At 38.2% G+C, this 22673-nt stretch overlaps 1 protein-coding gene across 1 annotated transcript in view; it reads left to right on the plus strand.

Annotated features, from left to right (window-relative positions):
- Positions 1-22673, plus strand: part of NDFIP1 (Nedd4 family interacting protein 1) — a 45978-nt gene that overhangs the window by 14108 nt on the left and 9197 nt on the right. Inside the window, exons 2-6 of the mRNA XM_073221869.1 lie at positions 8965-9052; positions 12707-12837; positions 15927-16014; positions 19292-19416; positions 21243-21309. Coding sequence (XP_073077970.1) covers positions 8965-9052; positions 12707-12837; positions 15927-16014; positions 19292-19416; positions 21243-21309 — 499 coding nt within the window. The remainder of the gene's footprint in view (positions 1-8964; positions 9053-12706; positions 12838-15926; positions 16015-19291; positions 19417-21242; positions 21310-22673) is intronic.

Consider the following 22673-nt stretch of genomic DNA (forward strand, 5'->3'; position numbering starts at 1 on the left):
GGAGGTTCCTCAAAAAACTAAAAATAGAAATACCTTTTGACCAGTAATTCCACTTCCAGGAATTTACCTGAAGAAAACAAAATCCCTGATTTGAAATATGCACCCCTATGTTTATTGCCATATTATTACAATAGCCAAGATATGGGCACAAACTAAGTGTCCATCAATAAATAAATGGATAAAGAAGAGGTGGTACATATGCAATGGAATATTATTTCAACCACACAAAAAAAGAAATCTTGCCATTTGCAGCAAGGTGGATGTATCTAGAGGGTATTATGCTCAGTGAAATACGCCAGGTGGAAAAAGACAAATACCATATGATTTCACTTATTTGTGGAATATAAAAATAGAACAGAATGAACAAAATAGCGGTAGACTCATAAACACTGAGAAGTGCCTGGAGGTTACCATAGGGGAGGGGGAGGAGGATAAAGGGGCACAAAAATTCTCAATTATAAGTTGGTGACAGGGATGGTAGTGCACATGAAGAATACACTCAGTGACTCTGTAACATCTTCCTAGGTTAACAGATAGTAACTGCACTAGTGGGAGTGAGGACTTAATAATATGGGTAACTGCTGAACCACTGTGTTGTATATTTGAAACCAGTAATGTTTTACGTCAACAATACTTCAAAAAAAAAATGGGTAGATCCTGGCATGTATTGTTAGTGCCTGGCAAAATTTCAGTACCCAAATTTGAGACTGTCCATGAGGAAGGAGGTTGTGGGCTGTGGCAGAAAAGGCAGTGGAGAGAATGGAAAGCTTGAATCACAACATACTTATATTTGGTTCTAGGTTACATATCCTAGGACATCAGCAACATTTACATTTGAAGTCAGTACAGTTCTTTCAATTACACAAATCAAACTATATTGCTAGATGGGCATAACTTTGCACTGGACTGATTTAAAAGGGTTGACTTTTTTTGTAATTTTAATATTAATGTAATTGTTTTACAGGTTAGAATTTTAGAAGAAATAGATGCATGTGAGTTCTACACCAACTCCTTTTGGGTTCCCACACCTAATTCCAATGTGTGTGTACGTGTATGTGTGTGAAGTGGGGGGGTCTCCCCACACACACAGCCAAGCAATTCTCGAACACCAGCAGGGTGTCCAAGAACTCAACCCAGTTCTGATGCTATCTGCCTGGAGACGGCACCAGATTCCCCAGGTCAAGGGCTGTGTCTTACAGGACTTTCCTCCAACCCCCTACTCCAGATGTCTGTCACAAGCCCCAGGCTGTTGTTACCTGTGCTTCTGACCAACGGGCTTCACAGGCTTCAGATGGCAGGTTTCCAACAACCTTCCTCTTAGGTTCCATTAATTTGCTAGAGTGGCACATGGAATGAAATAAAACACTCACATTTACCATTTTAATGAACGGTATCGTAAAGGATACAATTAAATAACCAGATGAAGAGATACATAGGACAAGGAGCCTCTCCTTGTGGAGCTTGGGTAGTGACAGGTGGAAACTCTCCAACCGAGCAGCCAGGATGTGAAAGAGAGATAGGCTCTTTCTTCTCTTAAGTTCTTGTGAGGACTTCATTACATAGTCATGATTGATTGAATCCTTGGCCATTGGCTGATTCAACCTCTAGCCCCGCACTTGTGTGGGATCCCAAAGTCTCATTAACACGACAAGACGCCCATTCCAACCTTTAAGGCTCTGAAGTGTTTTCAGGAACTGTGTATGAAGACCAAATATACCTGAGATGCATAACTCATATCACAGTATGTATACTATATGTATCCTTATATAGAAATCTTTCTATATATAAATACATATGTGTATGTATATGTATAAAATCTTAATGGAAGTTAGAAATGTTCTCTATGCCAAATCTAGAATTCTTCCAGTTCTTTTGTGAGTTTATAAATAGGAACAATGATTTTTAAAAATTACTACTGAAATCTAAAAGGGTCTGAATAGATGCGAGTTGTAGTCCGTGTTCTGTTGGGATAACCTTTATTTTTTTAGAGAGAGCTTAATGTGTAATAATCAATGGCGAATAATTAGGATTTTGGTTTTGGTTCCATGTTAATATTTTAGAGCTGATATATCTGAGATGAACACAACATCCTTTTTTTTTAATACAAACAGTATTTTAACACTCTTCATTTAAATTATGGACTAGATTTGATATAAATTATTTTAAAATGAATCTGGTCTAGCTACCATTTTCATATTGCTTATTCTAATAACAAAAGATGAACAGTTTCTGCCGTACTGTTAAAGGCAAGGGAAATAAGCCAGGTGCTTGGTCTCCATTTGCGTCTGTCTTTGCCAGGAGTTTTAATTCCTTCTCGAAGCACTGAACTAAGCCCAAGTTTTCTTATGAAACCAAGAAGTAGAGAAGAGGTAGGATTCAGGACGTGACTGAGGACGTGGACTGGTTGATGCAGTCGTTTGGATGCTACTTCCTGAAAGATACTGCAAACATGGGGCAGAGACTTGCTGTTGCCTATTTGAGAATGTTGTGTGATCGTTCTCCGTGTTTCCCCAATCTTTGTAAAATCATGAAGCATGTGGGTTAGTATCATTAACTTTGAGGCCCTTGGCTATAGATTTTGCTGAAGCTAAGTACCAGAAAACACTGGGAACCGTTTACTTGATGGTGTTTTGGGCGAAGCCATTAGTTGTGGAAACACGCGTACGTAAGGCATGGATTCCAGGGGTTGTCAGGTTGGTGACAATTCTATGATGCCACCCAAAAATCTCACAGTGCCACTGTCACAGCTGAGGTTGGCTAGTATAGTGCCTCCACTGGTGAGGAGTGATTTCTCATAGTGCCTCGGCTTCTTAGGAAAGTTGAAGTTGGAGGTGGATGGCTTCTATTTTCTGTCTTGCTGCCTTTTCTCTCTGGGTGGTGCGCCTTCTCACGTGTTTCTTGAACCACAGGTGAAGAAGAATAGAAAGGAGAGCCCTCAAATTAGTGACACAGTTCATAGCATTTGCTGTCATTTCTAAGGATTAACAAATACTAAGGACTAACTAATATTTTCTCTCCTTCCAAACCAAGTTTGATTCATCTGTTACACAGTTGACCTTTGAACAACACAGGGGTTGGGGAGCTGACCACCTGCGTAATTGAAAATCCGTGTTTAACTTTGACTTCCCCAGAATTTAACTAAGCTTGCTGTTGACCAGAAGCCTTGCCAATAGCATAAACAGTGGATTAGCACGTATTTTTTATATGTATTATGTATAGTCTTCTTACAATAAAGCTAGAGAAAAAGTTAAGAAAATCATGAAGAGAAAATACACTTAAAGTACTGTACAATATTAACTGAAAAAAGAAACATATAGATGGACCCCTGCAATTCAAACCTGTGTTGTTCAAGGATCAACTATATGTATGTATGTAAACAGTGAGAACCACAAAAATCTTTAAATAGAAAGCTTTACAAACTGATGGCCTTTCTAAGGGGATTTGCTGTAGTATTAGAGTATTATTTTCATCTGTTATTCTGTTAACTTTTTAAAGCATTATTCTGACTACTTTTCCTTTGCTTTGGTGAATTTTTTAAATTGTTCTAATTTTGGTATTAGGATTTTTATTAATCTTTTTCTTCTGACATGAGACATGTGGGGATAATCTAAATCTGGTGGTTTGTTTATTTTTAAAGTTATCTTTAAGGTAAACTCTTGAAGTAGAACACAGACATTCTTTAGCAAGACAATAATGATTTGAAGTGGTTAATTTTCAGTTTTCTTTTAAATAAAATTTATGTTTGTATTTTCAAAATTAAGATATACTTAGTTTTTTTGAGATATAATTCATATGCCATAAAATTCATCCTTTTAAAATGTGTAATTCAGTGATTTTTGCTGTATTCCCAGGGTTTTGCAACCATTACCACTGCCTAATTCCAAAAATTCCAATTTTTATTACCTCTAAAAAGAAACCTGGCCCCATTAGCAGTTAGTCACTCCTTCTTCCTTTCTCCAGCACCAGGTAACCTTTCTGTCTCTATTATATACATTTTATATAAATGGAATCATGTAATATGTGGTGTTTTGTGACAGGTTTCTTTTGCTTAGCATAATGTTTTCAAGAGTCATCCATGTAGCTTGTATCAGTATTTATCCATTTTTTTGGGATGGGATGGATTATTCCTTCCATCCTTTTGTATGAACACACATCCCATTTTTCCATTCATCAGTTGGATAAACATTTTGGCTGTTATAAATAATGCTGCTATGAACATTCATGCACAAGTTTGTGAAAATATGTTTTCAGTTCTCTTATATACTTACATACTTAGGAGTGGAATTATGGAACTTTTCATAACTTTGTGTTTAACTTTATTTTTGAGGAACTGCCAAACTGTGTTCTGTAGTGGCTACACCACTTTACATTCCTACTGACAGTGTATGAGGCTCCCAGTTTCCCCACATATTCAACAGCACTTCTCATTTAACTTTATTATTTTTTTTACGGCCATAGTAGTGGTAGCAAAATGGTATCTCACGGTTTTGATTTGTATTTCTCTGATAGCTAATATGTTGAGCATCTTGTGTATACTGGCCAGTTGTATGTCTTCTTTGGAAATATGTCTCTTAAAATTCTGTGTCCACTTCAAAGTTAAATTAGATTGTTTTTTATTTCTGAGTTTCTCTTTGTAGGAATTACCTTATTTTAAATGTCACCTCCTAATTAATAGAAATTTAATAGAGAACTGTTCTTGAATGTAAACAGTTTGGTGATGTTAGAACAACACAATTTACAGTCAATATTCAATGTACCATTAAAAATCTACAGTCTGTATACAGTAGAAAATTTATAGTCCTGCACAAACTTTGGCTGTTTATGAACAGCAAAATAAAATAGCATACTTGGTTGTTTACCTAAAGAAATTTTGCTTGTTTACTTTCTGGTAATTATACTGTCTGATTTGCAAGGCTTTAAAGAGGTAGTGGGTTGGTAATGAGAAGTTTAAAAATTGCATTTTAAGGTAGAAGTTTTAGAAATGATCTCTAAAACTAGAAGTAAATAACATTTAAAGCTAGAGTTTAGGCATTGAGACAGGATTTTTTGAGACTTACTGTTAATAATTTAAGAGATTTAAAACTGACAAGAACTTTTCTACTGTTTAAAAAGGACTCAACTAAGAAAAAATGAGTGGTATAAACACTTTTAACTTTATGGATTTAATGGATAACTCACCATTATTTTCCACATGCTTATTATTATATTTGTGTGAATTATGAGGTATATTCTGATAGCTCTTCTGGTGTATAAGGATTTATGGGTGGTTTGTTTTTCTCTTTGTTGCTTAGTAGGGTTTTTTGGTGGCTGCTGTTCTCTCGCTCTTAGTAAGTAGAGAGAAGCAAATGCCTTTAGGGTATTGCCATCTGGTACCATTGAAAATACCGCCCCTTACTTTGGCCTAATCCTACCTAGCCCTGGCTCTGCTGCTGCTTAAAAACACCTCATTTTAAGTCGAAGATCATCTTTAGAACTACTTAAGTGAATGTAGTGACAAAGCCTTGCTCCGGGGTGAGAACACAAATAAGAATTTAATGCTGTAGTGTATAAGTATCTTTAAATTTGTTAAATTCAAGTTTGCTTCCATTAGAACTATAGCTATACATGATTTCTATAGGGAGAGTCTTTAAACTGTTTAGCTAAAATATCGTAATTTCTTTCTAATAGCATTAGTATAGATAGGAGACAGAGGAATGTAGTGAGGTTTATTTTAGATGTGCTGTATTTCCCAGGCTAAATCTAGCGGACAAAACATTATTAGCATGTATTTGTAGGTACATACTGAACAAATAAATTGAGGTGATCAAGGCTAAGAGGCACCACAGCAGATTGTGATGCATCTAAAGTGGCAACATTCAAGAATTTTAGGGTTCTTTTGGGGAGCCATTACAGAGTCTGCTCAGAGTGTAGAGAAGAGGATGGAACCAGGAAAGTGAGGGTGAGGGCACAGTTTGGGGTGTGGTACAGAAAAAGGCCATCTGAATTTTCAGAGGATTGGATTATTCCTATCTCAGTGGCGGAGACATAGGTAGGTAGTTGTAGGTAGTTTGTACTAAACTAAGTTCTTTATATGGCATGCATAGGTAATTGTATAATTTTATTTGGAAAAAATGGGATTTAAACCTCATTTGGAGTTAAGTAAAGTTGATCGGAAGTGCTAAAAAAAAATTACATGACAGAAAAGAATCCAGTCCCCAAGAGGTATTTATCTGTCAGTTTACACAAAGGATTCCTGCTTCCACCTGCCCAGTAGCACACTTCAGGGAAAGAGCAGAAAGTCCTACCCCTTTTTGCACGTGCCTCGCACAGTGTCCCCTGCAACCAGGGGTCTGTGGCACGTAGGCTGACTCAGGCTCCCGCTGACGCAGTTGATAGAAGAGGCTGGGCATCTTTCCAGGGCCAGCCCTAGAGTGAGCGTGATACCTATTCTGTGAGAGAGGCCCAGGAGAGAGCCTGCAGATTTCCTGAGCCCTGGGAACGCAGCAGGAAGGGCTGCACAGGAAAGGCTCCCCGAGACAGGAAAGGGGAACCTTAAAACTACCCTGGAGCCAGGTAACCGATGTCATGGCCTTATGCATAAACCCCAGTGCTAGGGTGCATGCAGCCGTCCCCTCCCCCCACCAACACCCTTGTCGTGAGTGCCCGATGTGTTTGGCTGGCGGAACCGAATCAATAGACTTAGACACCTGCGAAGTGTAAAAATGTGTCCGTAGGGATTCTGTTGTTTAGCAGTCCATTCACTGTTCCTTGCAGGTGGCGGTCACTGAGTACTCTTTGAAGGTGTTGCCTCTTCTCTCCCACATTGTAGTGTCTTTATTTTAAACACCTTTCTTGATTGGAGCCTGAATTTATCACCAGCATTCTAGAAAACAAGCCAGTTCCAACCCTGAACAGTGAGGTCCTTGGATCCCATCCCAGTGTGTTGAGCCTCCATAGTCATAGTGGGTGTTTTTGTTGTTTTTGTTTGCAGTTCAAGATATTTGTATGTGATCTTAGGTGGTGAATTTTAATGGAGCAGAAAACTTCACCTGCAACTGGTTTTTTTCCCCTCAGCAAAGAGAAAAACGGAGTGTCTGAAAAGGTTGGAATGTCTTTGCTGTTACATGTTACGCTGCTGTGGGGTAATGAGATTCCCCATTTCCGCGTTGCTGGAGCGGGCTGCCCATCTTGTAGATACTAGCGTAGAAGGCCTCTTTATTCTTTGGACTTCTGTGTTTCTTAGAATTGTCATGCTTCCTTTCCAACTAAATTATGCAGAGGTAACATGATTATTTGACCAAGCTCAGGAAATATAAAACAGGTAAAAAATATCAAGCTAGATTAAATAAAGAGTTACTGGCTGTAGTATATTAAGTATACAGTATATTAAGTATATTCTTCAGAAGTCTGTATTTGCCTGTTTTTGCTGCTAGCTCTCCTGCTGGGCACAAGAGTGGGAGGCTAAGAATACCCTGTCTAGAGCTTCAGATAATGTTAAAAGTATTCCAAGGGAACCATGGCCCCAAGAACTCTTATTTAAATAAGTTACTGATTTGGTGCCTTGGGAGCATTAGGTTTTACTCTAGCTATTTTTCCCATATGCCTTCCTTTAAAAGGAAAGTTCATCTTGGGTTACATGGGAGCATCTTAGGTTTAGTGTTAGATTACCAGCGTTCAAAAATATGTGCCCAGATGGTAGATGTTGATGAAAGTTAGGCACAAGAATTCATTTGAAGTTGAATGGTTTGCAGTATTAGTCAGAAAAGTTTTGTTCACTTCTAATTTTGAACAGCATAGGGATTGGAGACTGAGATGGTTGGTTAAAATTTAAAGAATTAGGGAGCTCTACTTCATGTGACAGCAGGCCAGGCTCTGTTTTCCCACCTCAACTCAAGGTAGGGTTCCTTGTAGCAGGTGGTTTAGAGGTGTGTGTATTTATGAATGGCTCCATTGGCTCTGTGTATCATGGTGGCGTACAGCAGGGACCTCCCCAGACCCCCACGTCAGTTACACTGATAAATACTCTATTATTACAGATTGACACTCATTCTTACCCAGTTCATCTTTTAAATGAGCTGTAGCCTATTGTCACACTGGAAAACTTAAATCAAACGTCTTTGTTCTATGAAGTTGAGTCAGGTGACTACCCAGACTGGCAAAGGTAGGAAGACACACTTTTCTGTGTGAGTGAGTTATTGCAACTGGAGCTGTAGATTTGACCAGCAAGGAGATAGGGAAGAGGGAGATGTGTTGATAGAGGTTATGTGTAGAATTAGGTAGAATTTTATGTTTTCATAAATGTCTCAGTTATTTAAGATAAAATTTCTATGAGCAAATGGAATGTAATGGTGAACTTTGGTTTCCTCTGATTTGCCTTTGGCTTAATAGATAATTATTATTAGATTATTTTTATAACTTAAAAATTGTATGTGTGATAAATATTCATTACAATAAATTAGAACATATATATAAACAGCAAAAAGGAAAAATTTCCCTACGACTGTATCACCTAGGCATAAAAAGTGTAAACTTCAGATGTTTATTACTCTAGACCTTCTTTCCATCACATATTTGTCTTTCAAATTAATGATACATGCAGTTCGGTAAATTAAGCTTTTTCCATGTAACAATACAGCCTGCATATCTATCTGTTTAAGTCATAAAATTTACTTCATTTTCATTTTTATGACTGTTTAGTAGTTCTTTGTGAGATGAACTGTAACTTAATTAATAAGTCCCCTGTGATCGGAACTTAGGTTGTTTCTAATTCTTGCTGGAGTAGCTTTTGTATCTGCCTTTTTACCTCTTTGATTATTTCCTTAAGATCAATTCCTGGGACTAGAATGCTTTGTAAAGGATTTGCACATCTTAAGACTTTTGAAACACATAATCAAATAGCTTTCCAGAAAGGCTGTTCCAGTTTTCAGGTTCTCCTCTTGTCTAATTGGCTTTGTACTTGCATTAAAGTGTTAAATTTTTATTTAGTTGCAGAATGAGGAGGAGCCTGGGGAGCCAGAACAGACTGCCAGCGACGCGCCTCCGCCTTACAGCAGCATCTCTGCAGAGGGTGCAGGTAGGTGACGGCGAGATGATTCCTGAAGTCTTGAAGTGCGCGTAGCCATAGACTTCTGTCTTGGATGTGTTCATTGATGTTTGCTTTGCTTCAGCGTTCCTTAAGAAGTCTTTGACATTATTTTTAGTTTGTAGTCTGAGGTGAAAACTTCTCAGAAACAAATAAGACTCCATTTCAGTGTGGTTTTCTAATGGAACTCAAACTCAGTCCAACAGTCAGTCGTAAAGGAAGTAAAAATTCAGGAACTAGGTGATCACCTGATTTTTGTTCTTTCTGTAGTTTCCTCATTCCTTGTTTTGCTCTTTGTGATTCTAGTAACTATGACCTAAAATACAGTATGTTAGATTTATTTTATTCTAGTGAATTCTTAATTTAAAAAACTACAAATCTATCAACTCGCCCTCTTCCACATAGTTTAAATGTTCATTGTAGTTAAAACCCTCCTTAGTCAACATTTTGTCTTCCCCTCATAAGCCAGATTATCTTTTTAATTTCCACCTACATCTATAAAAGGGACGGGGAGAAGAGAATCCCAGCGCTGCAGGATCCAGTGGCGAGAGCTTCCTGGTAATCTTTTATTGCTGAAAGTTGGCCAGCTTTAATGGAACCTCTTCCTTATTCTCTTAAAACAGAACTGTGGCAGAATAGTGAGTACACAGCCCATGGTCCCCCCCCCACCCCGCACTGAACCCAGCCTGCTCCTAGGTGGGCAGACGGAAGACCGTGTTCATTGCAAGCAAGCCTCAGAATCCTTTTCAGTACAGCATGTAGGGCAGCTATTGTTAGTTGATGTGAGATTCAATCTCTGGGTATCCTCTGTGGCCCTGAGACTGCCATTATAATTAAGAGGAATTCAGGTCAGAAAGTGCCTCACTTCCACTCTGGCTTCACATGCTGAACCCTGTCTCCTTGTATTAAGACTTTTGTTTGTAAGCATGTGAAACTAACAATGCTAAATTAAGGTTTTGGAAGAATTCTAGGGTGTCTCATGGAATCAAAAGATGAGAACCCCAAGACTTGGGAAAGAATCATAATTTCATGCCTTATTCACTCTTTTCTACTCAGAATATAAGTACAGGTCTTCCTTTAAATAAATGCATTCAGTGAAAAGTCCAACTGATTAATAAGAAATTGCATTCCTGTTTTATTAATGATAAAAATCCTTTCTGCTTAGCTACCCAGAGTCATTAGGAGGTTATTTTTTTCCCTGAATATTTGAGTTTCTACTTTCTGTAATTGTAAAAACTTTAGAACTATTTTTAGATAGAAATCTTTCTCAAACACTTCTCTCCCTTATTCACTTCATCTCTTATTCTTTGTTCAAATTTTTCTTTATGATTTAGAAGTTACTCAGAAGGTGTTCTGGTAGGTGTTCTGTTTTGTATTGTAGTGATGCCTTTATTCATTGTCACTGCAGAACTTTTTGATTCAAGAATCACATTCCCTGCTTGCTGTCAGATGTCATCTCCTATTGCTGTCAACATGAAGTCCATTTATCCCTTTCTCTTTCATTTTTGTTTATCTTGCTGTGGGCCTCAACAGCAAATGCCGAAACTTCTCAAGATTGGGTGTAAGTAAAGGGAAACTGTTTTTAGAATAAGGTCTAGAAGAACTCTCTCTTGAATAAAGTTTTTTATCTGTGGTATTTCATCTGACTATGCAGAGGCCTTTGAAAAACAAAAACAAAAACAGATTTAACTTCTGGGTCTCTACTGGGCTCCTTGAGTCCCAGGTAAGTGAAGTGTCAGGGAAATACGTTTTTAGAGATCGTAAGTTACTGAAGAACATTGGTTTTTTATTATTATCAGCTGGGTTTTTTTTTTTTCCATTTTTGCTTTTTAAAAATGGAAACCTCTAAAATGGCTTAAGTGGCTTTGCCCCCTTTGTGTGGATCTGTTTCTGGACTCAGTATTCTGTTCTTTGGTCAATTTATCTTCATGCCTGTACTATACTGTCTTAATTGTGGAACTTTATAATTTTGACATCTGATAATGTAGATCCTTCAGCTTTTTTGTTCTTCAGTATTGCTTTGGTTCTTCTCAAGCTTTTATGTTTCTGTGTAAATTTTAGAATCAGTTTGTCAATTTCCATAAAATTAAAACAAAAACCCTGCTGGAGTTTTAGTTGGGATTGCACTAAATCTGTGTATCAGTTTGAATAGAATTAACATCTTTATAATACTGTATCTTCCAGTCCATAAACATGATACATCTCTCCGTTTATTAAGATCTTTAATTTTTCTCAATACTGGTTTATAAGTTTCAATATAGAGATCCTGCACATTTTTTATTAGATTTATTGCTAGTTATTTGGTATATTTTGGTGCTATTGTAAATAGTTCTGTATAATTTTATTTTCTATTGCTGGTATATGGAAGTAAAATTGATGGTTTATTTACTGTGTATACAGAGACTTTGCTAAAATTTGTATATTAATCCTAATAGCTTATCTGTAGATACTCTTGGATTTTCTATAGATATAGATGTAATCATGTTATCATGAATAACAATAGTTGTTTCTTCCTTTCTGATCCTTATATCTTCCATTTCCTTTTCTTGCCATATTCCGTCAACTAATAGGACCTCTAAGACTGTTTGACTAGCAGTGGTGGCAGTGGGCATTTTTGTTTAATTCTCTAACCTTAGGGGGAGAAAGCTTTTTAATAATTTACTATTAATTATGACTTCTTTCTAAGTTTTTCATAGGGATTTGTGATCAGATTAAAGAAGTTTTATTCCTAATTTGCTAAGTGTTTTTATTATTAGTAGGTGTTCAATTTTATCAGATGCTTTTCACGTGCAAGTGAAGACAATAGAATTTTTCTCCTTTTTTTGTTAATTAGGTAGATTGTATTAATTGATAGTTTCAGTAATACATTGCAGTAAAATTGGAAGTTAATTGCAGTTAACAACCAAAGAGGGAAAAAAGAAATTTAAAAAATGTTAAACTTGATGATTATAGGAATTTTTTCAAAATTCTTAGATTTTTCAAAAATTATATAGAAATTTAATCCATTTGTAAATAGATCTTTTCTAATAAACATTGAATCTTGAAGTCAATGAGAATAACTTGCAACACTAAAAAGAGAAATAAAAGATTTAATACAGACAAATAATGGTTCTGTAACTGAATTAGTTACCTTAAGTATGTCATAAAAAATAATACATGGCAAAATGTCAAAGAATCAAAGTGCTCAAACCTGTGAGAAATTAATTTTAAGGTTTTTTTTTAAGTTGATTTTCATGTTTGCAAGTGGGAAGAAGCGATGGTACAGATTTACAAATACACAGATGAAGTATTTTTAGCTTTAATGTTTTCCTTATGCCTCTATTAATATTAAATGCCTCTTGGGAACACAGCACAAAACAATCAAAGTGTTTGAAAAGTATTTTCTATAACAATGGAAAAAGTGTTCAAAAGCACTTGGAAGGAAGGGCAAAATGAGTCTGGAACTTAAGTAATTGGGAAGTGGGTAAATTTAAAAATCATTCCTAGTTTCTAATATTCATCTATAACCACTTTTGATTCAGTTATTCTGTATATACGTACTGTCAGAGGAATGATTGGTTTTTGTTTGCCAGAGTTAGTGGAAATACTTTTTTTCCTTGGCTTAGCTAGTCATCAGATAATTGTGACTTCTGTTTCATTCTGCAGCATATTTTGACTACAAAGATGAGTCTGGGTTTCCAAAGCCTCCGTCCTACAATGTGGCCACAACACTGCCCACTTACGATGAAGCTGAGAGAACCAAGGCCGAGGCCACTATCCCTTTGGTTCCTGGAAGAGTAAGTCCAGTTCACCATGTTCCTTGGTGGCTGCTTTATGGGAATTAAGCTCTTTTCAGAAGGCACTTATGATTTCTTACTTGTGATTATAGTGATCCGTAAAAATACAGCTGATTGTAAACCACTAGTTCGTTTCCTTTTGGGTTAATACATTCTTACCTCTTCCTGACAATAAAAGGTACAAATGAGCAGCAAATCACTAGTTGAGTAGCACATTTTCCCTGCCTCCACTACTACCACTGCTTTCTTAAGTCTCCTGCATGGCTGAAACGTCTTGGAGCAGGAGCTGATTTAGGAAATACACTGACTTTGCCGTAATTCTGCAGACTTACATTTTGGTGTTAGGTAGATAGCTGCTAGGAAGATCTATGGAGAGAATAAATAAGTGCAACTTCATAGAATTAAACTTATCAAAGGGTGCTCTCATTTATCTAGGTGAACACCATGCCACCAGCAGTCCAGTTCATGCCATCTGTGGGGGCATAGTGATTTCACATCCCATCTGGCCTGATGTTCATGGCAGTGGGGTAGGGTGTGATGAAAGCCAGCTGGAGACTTTTGGGTACTCTTTGTCTCTGATGTCAGACCTGTAAGTGATGCAGATGTTGGTTCATAAATATTTATCCAGGTGACTGATGCAGGCAGGGCATTGGACCTGACACTGGGAGAATGAAGAGCAGGGTCCAGTCCCTAGGAATGTGGAGCAGGCAGGGCTCCAGGCCCTAGTCCTATTCAGATAAGCAATCTAGAGTATAAGATAAGGACAGGAACAGAAGCTCCCCCTGGGTAAGTACAATGGCATAGGCCCCAGAATTTCGGGGCTTAGAGTAGTGGACTGTTCACAGACCACACCTGCTATGAAGGGAGGAGCTCCTAAAACAGCTGTTTGGTAGAAATAGTAGTTTATAAGCCCAGTCCAGGGTGATTCTACATGGGGATGTGCATTGAGTTTTTGTAGATGCCAGACAGGACTTAAGAACCCTCATGGAGCTTAGTGTCTAAGGGTAAAACAGTCTTGATGTAATTACCATTGGATGCAGATGACATGCTCAGGACTGTGCTCTGTGACTTACGTATTTTGTATATTGTTTCCAGTCCTCACAATAACCTCACAAGATAAAGGTGATATTATCTGCATTTTACAGATGCAAAAGTTGAGGTCCAGAGAGATTAATTTGCCCAAAGTCATACAGATAACAAGTATCACTGGTGAGAGTCAAACCCAGATATTTTAGACTCCAAAGTCCTTGTACTCTATAGACCTCTTGGAATAGGTGGTAAGTGTCCCATAGAAATAGACCAGGTGATTAGCGCTGATTAATTACAGAACTCTTCAGAATACTTTTATTTGAGAAATATACTTTTTTAGGGACCTCTTAATGGGTTCTATTATTCAGCATTCATGTATAGAACACTGTTTTAGACAATGTACTATTATGTATTTTCCAGTGGATCGGTAGAAAGCTTTGTCTAAAGTAATGTTCCTGCCATAGAAGAGCTTGAAGCCCAGCTGGGGAGCAGGTGCACAAGTACCCGTATCTCAGGGGCAGCACTAGAGCAGTGAGGATTAAGACCTGTGGCTTCTCACCATGTGATTGTGGGGAGGATGGAATTCGAAATGGGCCCTGGATTTTAATGGATAAGAACATTCTAGAAGGCAAGTCCAGAAAGGAGATGTGAATTCAGCCAGGTGCAGGGCAGGTTCTGGGGATGTAGTAATTGGTTTTGCTTGAGCAGAGAGTTTGTGACCAGACTTAGGTTGTAGAATTTTGTGAATACTAAGCTGAGGCATTTAGACTTACATGTAGGTCACATAGACTCCTTCAAAGGTCTTAAGCAGGGGTGTGATAAGACAAGTATGGTTTTAGAAACATTAACATGGCAATAACTTGGAGAAGGAAATCATTGTGGTAGTGATACCATGGACAGAACAGATAGAAGGCATTTGCAATACTATTAGAAAATAATTCCATATATTTTTATAGAATATCTTTGAGTAGTTACGCAAAAAACTAAATTGGTTTCTAATTTGGAGAAGCCTTATTTAAACTTCTAATAGGAAGTCAGAATATTAGGTATTTAGTATTTTTAGAAACTTAAACACATTCTTCTAAAAATTTCACACAATAGAGGAAATGTGTTGTTAGAAATGGAAGCCGCCATCACACTTCCTGTTTCTCTAGTTTCCATTCCGCAGGGGAACCACCGTTAACAGCTTGTTACGGACTTCTCAGCCCCCTTTTTGTGTAGGGCAAGTTTTGATTGCCCCTAAATTTTTTTTCTTCATTTAAGGAACCCTCATTATATTGTATACAAGCCTATTGCTTTTAAGCATGTATTTATTTATTTTCTAATATCTCAACATATGCCCACATTAGTTGAAAAGGTAGGCTGCATATGTTGATGTCCATATATGTTGATGTCAAGATATGTTCCATCTAGACTTGTAATATTATCTTTCAAATTAGGATAGAAAGGGCTCCTACCTGCCAATAAGATTGGAAGTAAGGTTGTTTCAGACCAGTATATCAATGTAAACAAATGGTGGTGGAGTAGAGCGATGGGCGGCCCTATGGCCTTTTCATGTCCGATCACCCTATTCTTTGTTCTTCCACGATAGGCTCATAAAGCATGTGAGCTAGTGAGTTGTATTTCCTTAGCAGGCTCTGGATTACTAACACTCTGGACCTTAACAGGCCCTGGATTAGTGATAATTCTAGAATTTAAGCCAAATGTGTAAGTAAATTTTCTTCTTTTTTCTTTAGATATATGTAAGAGTATATAGTTCTTCTTGAACTTTGTAATTTTGGACTGTATTGTTAAAGAATTTGGATTATAAAATGAAAAATTCCTTTCATATAGAAAACTATGGAGATAGGAGAAAGCTATGTTTTTTTCTATAATTATATCTTATAAGAAAATAACATTTTTAACACCTAGCCTTAATGCTTATAGTTTTGAATTGAGTCAAAGAAGTACATTTTCTTCCTGGTACTCACTTTGGTCTCTTCTCTGTTTTCCTTGATGTCTTTCCTTTGCTTAGAAATAGTTCCCTGTGAACTTACCTTACTCTTTTTCTTTTCATTTAGGATGAGGATTTTGTGGGTCGGGATGATTTTGATGATGCTGACCAGCTGAGGATAGGAAATGATGGGATTTTCATGTTAACTTTTTTCAGTAAGTATAGACACACAGCAGAACTACTTCCCACAAACCTGAGTGCTTTAGATTATGACTGAATTAAAATTACTAGTTGAGCTAACATTTTAATACATTGTGTATATTTGATTCCTTTTACTGAGATGCTCAGTACTTAATACCCACTTACCTGATACCATTTCTACTCATCTTCTATTTCTTTGGATAGTCTATGGAAAACGTAATTAAAGCAGTTATGGGGATTCTGTAGTTTTACACGAGCTAAGCCTCATCTTTCAGGTCTACAGGGCCCCTTAGTATTGCTCCTACTCATATCTGGCCTCTATGGTAGGAATTAAATGCCTTTGATGAATTTTGTAAGTTTCTATTTTTTAAGTGAGCCTGAGTTTTTTCCTTCTTGATGTTAGTTTCCATTTATCTTTCGATGTGCCTCACTTAGAAATGAGCAACCATTTCTTTTATTTGCTATATTAAAAAGATCATAAAGGAAATGCAGTGCCTTTAGAGGTGATGTTGTTATGTAAGCCATCAAAATTCATAGAAGCAGGGGGAATGAATGACTTGAATCAGATTATTTGAGAGCATTAATTTCATGTTCAAGGCATTTACTTTATTAGCTGAAGTTAACACATACAGCAAAGGGCAGAAGTCCTAAGTATACATTATATACTGGTTAATGTTAAGGCATTTTTGAGAGTAATAGCAGTAGACATAATGCAGGCATATCTCAGAGATACTTCAGATCCAGTTCCAGATCACAATAGTGAACACTGCAATAAAGCAAATAAAATCAATTTTTTAGTTTCTCAGTGCTTATAAAAGTCATATTTACATTATAGTCTGTTAAGTGTACAATAGTATTATGTCTTAAAAAACAATGTACGTACCCTAACTTAAAAATGCTTCATTGCTCAAAAATGCTAAGCATCATCTGAGCTTTTAGTGAGTTGTCATCTTTTTGCTGGTGGAGGGTCTTACCTTGATCTTGCCTGCTGACTGATCATGTTAATGGGTGCTGAAGGTCGGGGAGGCTGTGGCAATTGCTTAAAATAAAGACAACAGTGAAGTTTGTCACATCAGTGGACTCTTTCTTTTACAAACAGTTTCTCTTGTGCATGTGATGCTGTTTGATAGCATTTTACCTACAGTAGAACTTCTTTCAAGATTGGAGTTAGTCCTCTCAAATCCTGCCGCTGCTTTATCAACTAAGTTTATGTCATATTCTAAATCCTTTGTTGTCATTTCAACAGTCTTCACAGCATCTTTACTAGGAGTAGATTCTGTCTCAAGAAACCACTTTCTTTGCTCGTCCAGAAGGGGTGCCTTCTCATCTGTTCACGTTTTATCATGAGATGCAGCTTTCAGTCCCGTCTTCAGGCCCCACTTCTGATTCCAGTTCTCTTGTGTTTCTACCACCTCTGCAGTTACTGCCCCTTGAGCCGCTCCACGTCATCCATGAGGGTCGGAAACAGTTTCTTCCCAACTCCTGCTTATGCTGACATTTGACCTCTTCCCATGAATCATGAATGTTCTTACTGGCACCTAGAATGGTGAATCCTTTCCAGAAGGTTTGCAGTTTAGTTCTCCCAAATCCACCAGAAGAATCACTCTGTGGCAATTTAGCCTTATGAAATGTATTTCTTAAATAATAAAACTTGAAAGTTGAAATTGTTCCCTTGATCCGTGGGCTATACAATGGATGTCATGTTGCAGATATGGAAATGACTTTCATCTTCTTTATGTCTCCATCAGAACGTTTGGGTGATCAGGTGCATTGTCAGTGAGCAGTAATGTTTTAAAAGGAATTTTTTTATGAGCAGTAGGTCTAATGATGGGTTTAAAGTATTCAGTAAACCATGTTGTGAATAGATGTGATATTATCCAGGCTTTGTTGTTCCATTTATGGAACATACACATGGTAGATTTAGCATAATTCTTAAGGGCTCTGGGATTTTCAGAATGGTCAATGAACATTGACTTCAACGTAAAGTCACCAGCTACATTAACCCCCAACAAGAGATTGAGCCTGTCCTTTGAAGCTGTGAAGCTAGGCGTTGACTTCTCTCTAGCTGTAGCAGTCGTAGATGACATCCTCTGACATAGGCTCCTTCCTCTAATGGGAAATCTGTTTTTAGTGTAGCCGCCTTCCTGAATTACCTGAGCTGGATCTCCCGAATAACTTGCTGCAGCTTCTGCATCAGCACTTGCCACCTCACTTGGCACTTTTATGTTACGAAGGCAGCTTCTTTCCTTACACCTCGTGAACCCACCTTCGCTGGCTTTTCTTCTGCAGCTCCCACGCCTCTCTCGGCCTTCACAGAATTGAAGAAGGTTAGGGTCTTGCTCTGGTTTAGGCTTCGGCTTAAGGGACTGCTGTGGCTGGTTTGATCCTCCATTGTGACCTCTAAAACTTTCTCCATATAAGCAGGAAGTCTTTTTTGCTTTCTGATCATTCATGGGTTGTTGGAGTAGTGCTTCTCATTTCTTTCAGGAACTTTTCCCTGGCATTCACAGCTTATCGGCCAGCAGATACAAGGGGCCTAGCTTTTAGCCTCCCGGCTTTTGACTTTCATGCCTTCCTCACTAAGGCGAATCATTTCTGGCTTTTGATTTAAAGTGAGAGATGTGCAGCTCTTCCTTTCACATGAACACTCAGAGGCTATGATGGGGTCATTAATTGGCTTATTTCAGTATAGTTGTGTCTCAGGGAATAGGGAGGCCCAAAGAGAGGCTGAGAGACAGGAATGGCCAGTCTGTGCAACAGTCAGAATGCGAACATCCATCAGTTAAGTTTGCCGTCTTATATGGGCATGGGTTGTGGCACCCCAAAACAATTACAATATTAACATCAAAGATCACTGATCACAGATCACCATAAGAAATGTAATAATAATAATAAAGTTTGAAATATTGTTAGAATTACCAAAATGTGACACAGAGACATGAAGTGAACAAATGCTGTTGGAAACATGGTGCTGATAGACTTGCACAGTGTGTTGCCACAAATTTTTAATTTATAAAAAAAAAAGCAACACAATATCTGCCAAGTGCAATAAAGGGAAGCGCAGTCAAGTGAGGTATGCGGCAGTGTAACACCTCATGCTCAGGGAGGGCGCTCCTGTTTGCCTTGGGGAAGAAGAGGCTGGGTATCTGCAGAAGTGGATGGAAAGAGGTGTGGGCGTGTCTGGGCTTTTATCCCTGGGAGAGCCATGTGAGCAGAAGCAAGTGTCGGGGACACCCTTGCTCTTTGGGTGCCAGGACATGTCTGACATCTTTTTTCTCTCTGCTTTTACAGTGGCATTCCTTTTTAACTGGATTGGGTTTTTCCTGTCTTTTTGCCTGACTACTTCAGCTGCTGGAAGGTACGGGGCCATTTCAGGTTTTGGTCTCTCTCTGATTAAGTGGATCCTGATTGTCAGGGTAAGTTGTACACCATCTAGACAGACTCTGTAGAGAAACAATAAATAGAATGACTTTTGGATATTTGATTTAAGAATTTATTTTTATTTTTATTTTTTGCATTATCTGAACATTTAAAAGAATTCTTGGTTTGTCTTTCTTCTGGTTTCATGAAGTTGGACCTAAATCGGTTGCAACTGATTAATGCACACAAGTTTTGTAGTCAAATCCAGTGAATATTGGTGGTCTGAGGATATCTACAATTGTTCACTGGCTGCTCTTTTTGTTTTTAATGTTCGTACTATGATAATATATCTGTTCTAAAATTAGTTGCTTTTATAATAAAAGGAAGAATATCACCTCTCTGCTGTCTCTTTCTTCTTCCCTTTTTCCCTCGTTTCTTTTCTCCCTTCCTCCCTCCCCTGCAGATGGGTCATGAGCAGTGTGATTGGTCATGCAGAATGTTTGGGGGGCCAGACCTGTTTAAGGGGTGCTGCTCCTTAGGGGCTTTATCTCTGAAGTGAATTAGAGATCTTCAGGGAGTTACCAGTTAGTCGGAATTGCATGAAGTAATTTAAATTAAAATTATAAAAGATCTGACCTCCTAAATTGTCCTCTGATTTCAGATGAGTTCATTACTGTTCTCAGCTTCATAGATAAAACCCCAGTGTTTTCATCATAAGTTGGCATTATTAAGTAATTAATGGGTGTTGACTGGCCACTGGAGTTTACAAATTTAAGTATTCTAAAGCATTTGTTAACATTTTTAGGATTCCAAGTTCCTTTAAGAATCTGATAATGGGTTTTCCCGCAGACAGATAATATCTACTTAACCTAAAACATGGACTTTAGGTTAAGAACCCAAGCCTTAAAGAGGTTTTTCATTCCTTCCCTGAATCTTAATTATTTTGTTACGAAATAAAATACTCCATTTTAGTGCTCAAAGAAACTCTTAGACACCACAGCCCTCAATAGAAGATATAAAATTAGTTACTAATTTTTTTATCTTAATGTTTAACTAAATTGACTAAAATGTTTAACTGCATTGAATGAATCGACTTGTATCAGTTAGGATGGCTGTGTCTGCACGTAACAGGTACAGAGACACTGGGAAAATGTATACAAGTCCCGCCCTGTAGGGTCAGTCAGTGTCTCAGTGACGTCATCAGGGACAGCCGACGTTTCTGCCGAGTGCCCGGTGTGGCCGCACCTCCCTCAGGGCTGCCGCCTCCTCAGGCATCACATCAGAAACGCAATAGGGGCAACGGCAGAAAGGGGCTATTCCTGCTCTTCCTTCTCCCCCAGAGCCAGGAGCCCCTCAGCGGCCCTCCTCCCTGTTGGCCGCCCTCGCGTTCTGTGCCCGGTCTCTGTGCCCGGCCCAGGGACGGGGTGGTCACGGTGTGCGTGATGAAGCTCCCGAGTCAAGGCCTGGCTGGGGGGCAGGAGCAGAAACAGGGCTCATTAGAAAGGAGGCCGAATAGTTGGTTTTGGCACGGGATAAGCAAAGTAAAATTGCCATTGAAACATCTAGAAGGACAAATATATGGACCCTAAAAAAAGATTGTTTAAAAAAAAATTTTTTTTGAGCACTTTCAAAACAAGGAGTCTGTGAAGCTGAAAGCTGTCTTATTTCAAGATTGCTGTTCCTTGGGAGGAAATATATTTGCATATATCATAACCACTGCAAATAAGTAATATAGAAAATGCTTTCACTTAAAAAAAAATTACCGTAAGAGCTAATGACAGCACTTGTGTACAAAACAGTTTTGTGTGTTCTGGGTCCTTTAAGCTAAAATGTGAAATTTTATCTGCTAAGCTTCTATAAAATGTTCTGCTTTATATTTCAGTTTTCCACCTATTTCCCTGGATATTTTGATGGTCAGTACTGGCTCTGGTGGGTGTTCCTGGTTTTAGGTAAGTGCTTTTAACACTTAACCTAAAGAGAAAAGGTTACGTTAAATTTTAAAATGAAATTACTTTTTGTAAACCCTCATCTTGCTTACTCTACAGTAATATAATATTCAGAAGTAGTAACTATAATTTTCAAAATACTCCTCTGAAAGCTTAGGCTGTTGTCACCATCAGAATAACATGCATGCTAATAAAATGTCTCTTAGGTCTTTCCTAATGCATCCAGGTACTCAGGTACCCCGTGCGTCCAGTGGAGCGTGCTGATATGGGGACTTGAGGGTCTGGATTTTTTCTCCTTGTGAGTTGTTGCCACAAAGGGTTCACAAACTCAGCCCCAGCTGTTTATAGGCCTATTGTAACCAGTTGAACTACTCATTGAGTGTATGTGGCCCATCTTCGTTGCATCTGTTGGTAGAAAACAGAAAATGTATAACCTTGCTAGATACAACTTCTGGAAGAACCACTGTTAACTTTCCAGAATTCTTAAGTTCACTACTGATGAGAATAAGAACTAATTGGGAGAAGGCCTTTTTTTTTTTTTAATATGCCAGGCATTTCAGGTTGTTGGTCTTAAGATTGTATTTTTATATTTTAAAATCTTTTCAAGACATTTTAAAGCAAAGAAGTGAACGTTGGAGTAGTGAGTACTTGTTAGCTTCTTCAGTCTTTGTAAGAAAAAAATATATGCTACAGTGACAGACCACTCTCACAGCTGCCATTTCTCCAGACAGTGGCAGGGCCATCCTGTAGTCAGTAAAGATGGCATGACTGCCTCACTCTGCTTTCTCTGATACCAGTCTTCTCCTGTCTCTTGTTTCGGGCAGCTTGTTGCCGCCTCATTGTGCTCCTAGGTGGTCGTGCTACTAATGGATCTGGCTAGCAGGGCAGCACCCATGTCCAACGGGGGCTTAATATTCATGACCTTCCTGCTTATTAGCCTTTGGTGACAGAGCCATACATTGCTGACCTCAAATTTTACTTAGGAAGTACAAGTCATCCATCATACCGTCTTCCATTTCCCCCAAAGCATCATCTATTCTATTATTAGTCACTGGAATCCAGGGAAAGGGTAATGATCCTCCATTCCTTCATTACTGAGAAGCTGATAATAACAAGTCTACCAGAGAGTTACTTGGGAGGAATAGTTCCTTGGCTTGCCTACTGTGTAAGCTGTGTCTTTAAGAGACGACCGCCTGCCCCCCTTCCCCCACGCCTGAAGTCCAAGCAAATCCTGAGTGGACCAAAGGAGAGCCATAAAGTATATGTTTAGGTTGATTGGTGGTGGTATGGGTAACTTAAAGGAAGTTAATGGATTGATTTCCTCCCTATATTAAAGTTTCATGGGAGATGAATTTATAATACATTAC

Source organism: Manis javanica, chromosome 14, assembly GCF_040802235.1.
Source record: "Manis javanica isolate MJ-LG chromosome 14, MJ_LKY, whole genome shotgun sequence".
Taxonomy (NCBI): domain Eukaryota; kingdom Metazoa; phylum Chordata; class Mammalia; order Pholidota; family Manidae; genus Manis; species Manis javanica.